At 40.9% G+C, this 9,603-nt stretch overlaps 2 protein-coding genes across 3 annotated transcripts in view; one reads left to right on the plus strand and one right to left on the minus strand.

Annotated features, from left to right (window-relative positions):
- Positions 1-8,293: 8,293 nt before the first annotated feature.
- Positions 8,294-9,603, minus strand: part of LOC147601848 (uncharacterized) — a 1,489-nt gene continuing 179 nt past the window's right edge. Inside the window, 5 exon segments of the mRNA XM_086741501.1 lie at positions 8,294-8,434; positions 8,436-8,471; positions 8,918-9,274; positions 9,277-9,459; positions 9,461-9,555. Of these exon segments, the coding sequence (XP_086597627.1) occupies positions 8,294-8,434; positions 8,436-8,471; positions 8,918-9,274; positions 9,277-9,459; positions 9,461-9,555 (812 nt within the window).
- ZFPM2 (zinc finger protein, FOG family member 2) overlaps positions 9,444-9,603 on the plus strand; it is a 320,460-nt gene continuing 320,300 nt past the window's right edge. For both annotated transcript variants that reach the window (XM_086741155.1, XM_086741156.1), the window contains exon 1: positions 9,444-9,603. This exon is cut by the window's right edge and continues 217 nt beyond it. The gene's annotated coding sequence lies outside the window, so the exon portion shown is untranslated.

The following is a 9,603-nucleotide window of genomic DNA, read 5'->3' on the forward strand; positions in this document are numbered from 1 at the left end:
ACTTGTTTTCTTGTATTCAATTCAAGACGCTATTTTCCATACGTAGGTATTTTAACAAAATGTATACAACCTTAGATGAAAATAAACCAGGTGTACAAGTACCATAAACATCAGGAGTAAGAATACATCATGGAGCAATACATGAGTATAATGGCAAGAATAATGATGAGAAACTATAGAAAAATTGTTTGATTTATTCATTAGCTTGAGAGAGGTAAATTTTCCATTCTGTTATCCTAAATTCTCAGTCCAGAAATAGTATGGAATCTCATATACTTGATACATAGGATAAAATGATGGATCAAGGAACAGATGCTCTTCGGAAGCAAAGTAGTGAGAAGGCAAAGGAAGTAGTACTGCTAACTATGTAGCAAAAATAATAATGAGATATGTGACATCAAAATAACACAAAAATTCTTCTTTAACATTTTCAGCATGAGATTCAGGGAATCAATGACTAAGAAGCAACATTTTCACCTATAAAATTTTGCCTTCTTTATTTGCACCAGTCCTACATAGTGAATGAAAAGAAATTTAAAATAAATGCAAAAACTCACTGAATAAAAATGCTCATCTGTGGCTATTTGAGTCATGAAATCTGCCATTTCATGTCCAGAGAGTGGCCATGGCAACGACCTCCAGGGAAAGGATCACATTTCAAAAATCTCTCCAGGATTTTGTTTGTCAGTGCCCAAAATTCAGGAAAATATAAGTAGGAATATAGGATCCATAAATTAGATTGTTTGATGTTCATTATAGAACTATTTCCACACAAAGGGCAGCTAATTTGAATTAAAAAAAAAAAAGCTAAAATATTGGCTATATACACAAATAAACTCAACAGTATCATGTGAAAAACAATGCCTCTGGAGTCACCATTGGAGTTCTCACTGTTGTACTGTTGCTCCAGTTAGGTTAACATCTATTGAAATAATTTGTGATGCATGGAAGCAAAAAAGTCATCCGCATTTTTTTAAAGAATACTTGCTGTAAATGAAGTTACTCTCCAGAAGACTGTGTACCAATAATATACTTTTTGTTTAGCAGTTGCAGCTAAGAAGTCCATGTTCTGGATTCAGGAGTAAACAGACAAATTTGTAGAGATATCATGCTCAGCCATTCTCTAGACATTAGGCATCCAGCTGATGTACCCATGAAATAGTATGTAATACTTAATAAATTTAAATGAGCAAAGACAGTAAACTATGTTTTTGTTACAGACAGTAGGTACCTGAAGTTAGTGGAGTTGACTGAGAGTCAATGTGGTCTGCTGTGTTTGATCAGTGGGACAGGACTAGAAATAGAGCTAATGGGTTAGATTACTTTTTTCATAGAACAATTAAAACTAAATTAATTATAGCAAGAGCCATATATTGCACAGCAGCATTTAAAGAATCTCTAATTATTAGTGACACGGACTAGAGTAAACATAGAGTGGTGGCCTACTTTTGGGTTTATCAGTAGTGCCCTAAAATAGGCAACACTGGGCTGAGACCAATGCATGTTTTCAGGATCAAAGAACACTACAAAAATGCTCTACACTCAATTGTACTGATGAAAATTATTTTATGAAATTGAAGGCAACTTTGTCCCTTAGGTGCTTGATGTGAAATGGCTAGGGAGTGGTTATTCTTCAAGATTTTTATTTGGAGAGCTTCCACCTGAATCCTTTTAAAATCAGTGAGACCGAGAAACAATCGAGAACTTTGATTTCCTCCTTTTTAAGCTATTTTAATTCCTAGCCATCAGTATCGGCAAAGGATTGTCTCTAGAACAACACTTTCGGAAGCAGCTTGATTCAAACTTTAAATTTCAATTTCAAGAGGAATTAAAAAGGAAGACTGAAAAGGATTCCAAGTTACTGAGACACTTCAGAAAACTGTAACCATAGTTCTACCTATTAGAGTGTTATGTGAATTTTTGGGTGTTACTTGTGGATTTAAGGAGGAAAAGAGAATTTGAATTAAATTTTGTTGTGAGTAGATATAATATGAAGGAGATAAATGCTATGTATACTGCTAATATCAGCAAAATGAATGATGTATTAAGTCAACCAATTTTAAGAATAATTTAGCTTTACTATAGTGTAAGGTGGACTATTAAAAATCTTCTAAATTTTCTCAAAAGAAGATGAAGGTAAAAATTACTGAGTGACTGAACTATATTTTCCCTTTGTTCTTCAGTCCATGGGGCTATGATATCTTTCACTTATTTTACTCAGTCTGTTGAGCAAAGTAAGCATCTGGTTCTGAAGGCAGAAAACCTTAGGAGGTCCCACTTTCAAAAAACTGTTTGCATGGTAAGATTTCCTTTCTAAAGTAGTTGATTCTATTTATAGGATAATGGTATAAATTGAAGAGTTACATAAATTATGAACACCTGCTTAATAAACCAAAACATATCCACAGTACTGAGAGGAACCTAAAATCTCAAAAAGAGATGCTATGCTGGCACAGACTTTGAGGCTTTTACAATAGATTTTATTATTTACTCCTATTTATGGTGATGATGTATAGTTTTATGTATTACTTAAACTGGTAAACAATACCAATTCTGATATGTACCCAGGGCAGGTTACGCTACTGCTCTGAGTGGGGAGAGCCTCACCTGCACAATGTGAGGAACAGATAGGACACAAGTACAGATTATACCACAGACTCTACCTGCTATCATTATGCATTTGTGTAAGAACAGCCATGGATATACAGCAGGAGAAAAATTGGGTTTTAAAAGCTGATGAATGTGATTATAATAACTGTAAACTCATGGATCCACTATAGGTACCACTCTATCTATAGGAGGATCATCATATATTTCCAGGTTTCTAATATTTTTAAACTCTTGATCATGCTTCTATGTATGTTGTTGAGATGCTAGTGTATATGCAACCTCCTTCACCGAAACTGGGCATAAGATGCCCATAACATCTAATTTGGCTATGCGCAATGATACTGCTAATCACTCCCAAAAGGGGTGCTACATAACAGTTACAGTGGAATGGAAGACCAAGGAAAAGAGAAAATGTTATTTCAGTTCAAGCTCTGCAACTAAAGTTGCACTTTATACTCATGTCACTACTTTATGAGTGTTGCACTCCGAAGTCGTAAACAGTAATTTGACAATATTAACGTTATCTTTTCAGTGTTATGCTATGTCTACATGAAATACTGCTGTTGGCTTATTTAAAAAGAAATAAAGAAGATAGAAGATAGAAATAAAGATTTTTTAAAGCACTACAGCTGTCTGTTCTCTCTTTTTCCCTCTGTTTCTCCTGTTCTGCTATTCCTTGCCTTTTTCTTCTTTTTTTTTCTTGTATTTTTTTTCCTGAAATCCTCTCTCTCTGTGCTTAGAAAATAAAAACCATGCTACATTATTGTTTGCAGCTCTGCGAAAGGTGTCTCCCTCAGAAACCCAGGCTGCAGAGTAATAAGACTGCACTAAGGGTAGTGTCCATCTGGGGAGGGCAAGGTCACAGCACGTAGAGAAGTCCTCTGACTTGTAACAAAACTGGCCTCTGAAGCCCATGCTCGTGCCAAAACAGTAAGTTACTGCTGCTGTGGGCTGCACAGTCTTGCTACTAGCAGAAATTTGCAATGTGGTGTGGGATTCTATACATGTTTCAGTAGATTTCTAAGTTTTCAGTGGCCATCTGTAAGCAGTGGGGGTGAATGGGCTGCGTTTCAGACAACCGAGGCATCCAGAAATATTTCCTCATAGGACACTATTCCTTCCACCCCACACTCCAGATGCTGCCATATGTGTGATACAATATCTCGTTCTGAACAAGCATCCGTGTTTTCCGTTTTCGTCTGTCAAAAAGCTTTCTCTAGCTACGCCACAGCTACTGAATTTTCTTTTCCAGATGAAGGCACAGCATAATACATGTTAGCTTGTGCTAGTCATTTTTGCAGTAGAATTTTGCTGATCTGGAGATATATTCTTTCTATAAAGGAGAACATGGATATCAAAATCAGGACTTGTTTTGTATGTATAATTTTTTGGAAGTAAATGCAAATTTTTTTTCCAGGGTATTACTGCAATCCTGTGCAGTGAAAAAGAGTACTTCACATTATTATGAAGAAAATTATGATGGCTATTCTGTAATTGTGATTTAAAGTTGCCCAAAAAGTCTAAGCAGTTTGGTAGACTAACAGTTTGTTCATCCATAAGATTACCTGAGCAATATCAGAGAGCATCCAGCCAGGAAATGAAGAATAATCTTTGCCACTATTTCTGGATAACAAATAAGATATAAATTTTAATGTGCAATGAAAAGTATCTTGCATAACGGAACTATTGAAAGAGAGCAGTGATTTCTGCTCTAAATAAAATGTGAAAAGAGATCAACACCATGAAAATATTAAAATCCAGAGAGTACCCTTTTTAGGAAAAGTCTGCTTAGGAATCCAGAAAGTTTCTGAGGTCACCATTTATTTCCATGCCACTCTTCCTTCTCCATATGGACTGGACATGGTTTTTGGCCTCTAAACACTGGCAGATCTCCCAGAATGGATGCAAAGGTCTGGACTATCAACATGAAGTCTGACTCAGCACTGATTCCAGCACTCTGTGTGTCTGACTTCCTACGTTGCTGCATCCATTGATATCCTGCAGCCAGGAACTTCACTGTAGGGTTGTGATCACTCCTAGGGAGTAAAACATTCACAAAAAATGTAGTAGTAATTCAGTTCTAACTTGTTTACAGGACTGGTTGAAAGGGCAATACATATCCACTGGTCTCATCCCTTCTCTTTGGATATCCTTAGATCTTCTTAGATCTTAGATCCTTTGCATGTCAGGAATCTGCCTTGCAGCATCTTTCCTTTGTGTCACCTAGAAACATATCAGTAGAGCTTTTTCTTCTTTATTTTAAAAGTTAGAGGAAGCTTTACTTCTAAATTCAAGGCTCAGACTGATCATCTTTCAGTTGCTCAGTGATATATTTAAGTCTGTTTTCTTAGAATCTAAGCATGTCTGGCATGATCACACAGAAAACGGCCAAATAGTGAAATTAGAATAACTGTAGATTTTTCAAACAGCTGGGAAAAGTGGGAATTGTACTATATTCATGTTTTAGGGGTACTAATTCTAAGCCTTAATAATTTCTTCATCAGCCTAGTTAACTACTTGACTGTTGACCAAAGAAAGGAGAGGAATAAAGTTACAAAAAGCTATGTTGTTCTTTCTAAAACTGTAAGTGGATAATACTTGGGTAAACACCACCTTTTTCTCCTTTTTCATTTAGAGCTAAAGAACCAAACACTATGATCAAGATCATGGAAGAATCCAAGTCCTTACAAAGGAACTCAAAACCTAAGAGTCCAACAGAACCTATGCAATTACATTTTTAACACTACATACTCTTATTGAGTATTTTAAATGGCCAGAACTCAATTACGTCCATATCCCAGAAATCAAGCATATTTTCTTCCAAACTCAACTGCTGCCTAAACTTTGGGATATCTTCTTTGTATATCAGGATATTGGTATATAATAGCCCGTATCCAGATTCATGTGAGAACTCTGAAGTGATTTTGCTCAGTGTACACCCTTTTTCATAAAAAAAGAAAAAAGAAAAAAGAAATCGATACTTGCTTGTTAAGAGGTTAATTCTGCTGCCAAGAAAATATTTCAGTATTTTAGTATTTCCTCTTCTCAATGACAGAATGGAAAGGTTGTCTTAAAAATCACTAAGTGTTCTCTGAAGAAGGACATTGTTTTTAAAAGTATGCATGTTATCTATGTGTAAGATGGTTGCTAACACTTGAAGACCATGGAAATCTAAGCTGCAGTTTTCCTAGTTTCTTTGCAAGAGTACAGGCATTTCAAGAATTTAAGTTGCATTTCAAGAATTCAGGTTTTGAACTGTGATAACCACTCAGTTAGAGGGTCTATATAAGTCTTTGAAGAATCTTAGTAAGGTATAGACAACTGGAAGTGGTGAAGTTCGAGATGATTACCAAGTGAGCCTCTGCAGAGGTTCTTTTCTTCTTCTTGAGATATTGTAAACAACTGAGAGCATATGTCTTCTGAAAGGGGCCTATACCAACTCTGCTCACATCTAATTATTATTTTGGTTGAAGAGCACTACATTTTTAAACTATTCTTACTCCATAACTTCTAATTATCTGTCTGCACCCTCAGCTTTTGGACAGATGACCACCATTCCCTCAGCACAAAAACTGGAGACCTTCTTTCCCCTGCCCCCGTGCTCAGACACTGTAGGTGCCTCCCGGCGAGGGGGTTACCATTCCCTTGGCCATGCTGGCAAAGCACTCCGTGAGCACTGTCTGGCTGCTACAGAGGTGAACCTAAAGAGTCACTGAATGGCACAGACACTGCAGCCTTGGGGTGGACACCATTATAGCTACAGAAGTTCAGAAAAAAATTGCAATTGCGAAGGGGGAAAGGTCATTTGTAAGATTAAAAAAAAAAAAATCTACTCTGAATGACACTCTCCGCAGGTTACCAGAAAATGCTGGGCATATTCTTAAGCCCTGATGGAAAGCTACACCCCTCAACTTGTGCCCATACAACTCAAGCCCCTGCCCCACCAAAAGAGACTTGCCAATACTGCAGATTGGAAACAGCTCCCAGTGAAGAGCACCGGCGATTGGCTTAACTATTGCACAGCATCAACGACCACGTGCAGTGCTCGAGCTGTGCCCTGGCCCAGCCTCAGCTATTAGACACAGCCTCCAAGAGCTTTTTTTCATCTGGGATACACTACGTGCTACTCGTTCTGCTAAAGAAAATGGGCAATTTTCATGCAGTACTAAAATGTACTAAACAAAAGCTTCTCTGTGAATTAGGGAAAACTGTACATTAATTTAGACCATTCATTGCATTTTAAACGAGCAGGCATATGTATGTTTCTTTTCAGAATTTCAGAAATAATACAGTTTTATATATCCTCTTTTGAGCTGACAAAGTAAAATACAGCCTTAATACCTCAGAAAATATGTAACTTAACTTACACTGCTGCTTAAATATTTACAAAAGCAAGAGTCAGCATAATAATGATGCTCTTATGTAATTTACCCTAAACAGCATATAAGAATAAACACTTGTGATACAGGCTCTAGCACTGCTCCAGTTTGCATTGCTGTTTGTCACTTACTTATAACTGTTTTATACCACGTAAAGTATACTGATTTTTAAGTTGCAGTTTGTATACTGTCCAAATGTTGGAAACGGGTTACTCAGCTCCATTCTTTTACATTTAAACATCAGTAGGTTTAAAGGTGGCATCTGTCAAACTGCCTGTTTAGACCAAAACACTGTGTGAAAGGCAGGCAACAAAATAGAAACAGAAAAGAACGGTCAACCTATATGAACGAAAAGACATTGCTAATTCTGATTAGGGAACTGCACCGAGATTTAAGAAAACAGTGAGAATGGGTAAAGATAGAATATTAACTTTAGTTTGAAACATGGGTATCCATTCAAGCCCTTGTTTGAACCTAATTCTGCAACAAAGACGACTCTCAGAGTGGGCTCTTACCATGTTTGTCTGTTGCCACAGAATACCTTATTGAAAACACTACCACTGTTAGATTGGTACTTAACCATGAGTCTACACCTCAAGGAAATAAATTGAAATATTAATTTGTCACACCACAATCACTTCAGCTAAATGGAAAACATTTATTATTTACTCAGACTCTTTAAAGGATCTGAACAACAAATGCTTAATACCATTTACAGTTTCCATCACGTTCTCTTCTTCAATAAAAAAGTGGTTTTGCAAATTCACTTATCATTTATGAACATTATTTTCTAACACAATATTGTGGAAAAATTTAGTGCATTGCCATATTAGAATTCCTGCTGCTTATAAGAAGACTTTTGCAACATTGGCCAAACAAATCATCCCTGAAAGTTTTGAGAGGTCAAGCTGAAAACTGTTTCTGTTGAGAGTATTTAGACCACAGAGGTAAGAGTTAAAGAAATTCTTAACAGTTTACCTGGACATAAATAATTTAATTCCCGCTAGTGAAGCTGTAAGAACACTTAACATTGTAGCACATTCATGTGTCAGATCTGAAATTTCTGGAAGCACGGTAATAAAGATGTTTCAGTATCAAGTGTCCTTACTTTTCATCAGCCTGAGCTTTTTGTCTGTGTGCTTGTTCCCCCCCCCCCCAAAGATTTTTGCAAAGTTAATGTTTGACAACACTGAGAATCTGGTAATGTATGTGCAATGCTAAGCAACACAACGAGGTATGGAGAGCATGGTCTGTTCGTAACGGGTCATTTACAACTCTGTCTGTAAATGAGAGGATTCAGGTCATTAAAACAGAATGTTCAAGAGAAATTTCGTCCTAACGACACGGACTGCAAATATGAACATCGCCAATGGTTTAGCTTTGTCAGAACGCTGAACCGGTATCAGTAACAGCAGCGTCAGATGTTGATTTCCACTGTGCAAGAAACAAAGTTTCTCTATTATCACTGTTTAGAGGGGAAAACTAATCACAGCCCAGGTACGCAGTCGGCTTATCCTTATCTCTCATCTAAAGCCCAGAAAAAGATCGATCCCACGGGCAGACCGCGCTGACCACGCTCCCCGTGACCCGCCGGCCGCCGTACACTGGTGCAAGCGGCCGGACGCCCGCGAACGAGGGACACTCGCCACTCGCCCCGGCGGCACAACCGGACCCCGCGGGCACCGGGCGGCCCCCGCCCCTTCCCGCCGCCCGCCCAGCGCGGCGCTGCCCGCACGCGGGGGCCGGCCCTGCCCCGGCGCGTGCCCTGCAGCTGCTAACGGCAGCCTGGCGGGCCGCGCGCCCCCGCCCCAGCACTCGCCCGCGGCGACGGCTGCGAGGCGAGGCCGGGATCGACACTACCCCGTGGCGGAACCCCCCGAGACAGCGCTGTGGCGTGGCGGAGGAGAGCCCTGCCCTCACCGCCCAGCCATGGGCTCTGCGGGATCTCCCGGCCCACGGGCAAGCGCAGGGAGGAGGCGTTCGCCGCTCTCGCAGGCAGCGCGGCGGAGCCTGGAGGCGCCCGGCTCTGCCAGGACTCCTGTGCGGGGCGGTAGGACGCGCGGCGGCAGCCGGACTGTCACGGAGTTTCTTCGCGCGTTCTCCTGCCGCGCCCCTTTCCGGAAAGTTGCGGCTGGCTCCGCCGGCAGCAACCCTGGCAGAGCCGGGACAATCGAAGCCTCCCGCCTCAGCTCCCCGTGCCCCGCGGGCAGGAGGCGATTTGCATGCGGACTTGTCTCTGGTAGCAGCCACTGCCCGTCAAGCCTGACGGACAAACGCCCCCCTCTTTCCGCCCCCCCCCCCCCCCGTCCCCCGTCTCGGAAAGCCCCTCCCTCGCCCCCTCCCTCGCCGGCACCTCCCGCCGCCTGTCAGTCGGAGCGGAGCGCGGCGCGGGGGACGGCGGCGGCGCGGCACCGGCAGAGAGCGGGCGAGAGAGGGAGAGAGAGAGCGAGGAGCCAAGCTCTCCCCTCCCTCCCTCTCTCTCTCCCTCCCTTCCTTCCTCCTCTCTCCCTCCCTCCTTCGCTCCTTCCCCTGCTCCCTCCCTCCGTTCTTTCTGCTTCTCCCTTTCCTCATTCTCCGTCTCACCCACCCCGATCTCCGTTCCTCTTCCCCCGTC

The sequence above is a fragment of the Chlamydotis macqueenii genome, chromosome 2, assembly GCF_036417535.1.
Source record: "Chlamydotis macqueenii isolate bChlMac1 chromosome 2, bChlMac1.mat, whole genome shotgun sequence".
Classification (NCBI taxonomy): domain Eukaryota; kingdom Metazoa; phylum Chordata; class Aves; order Otidiformes; family Otididae; genus Chlamydotis; species Chlamydotis macqueenii.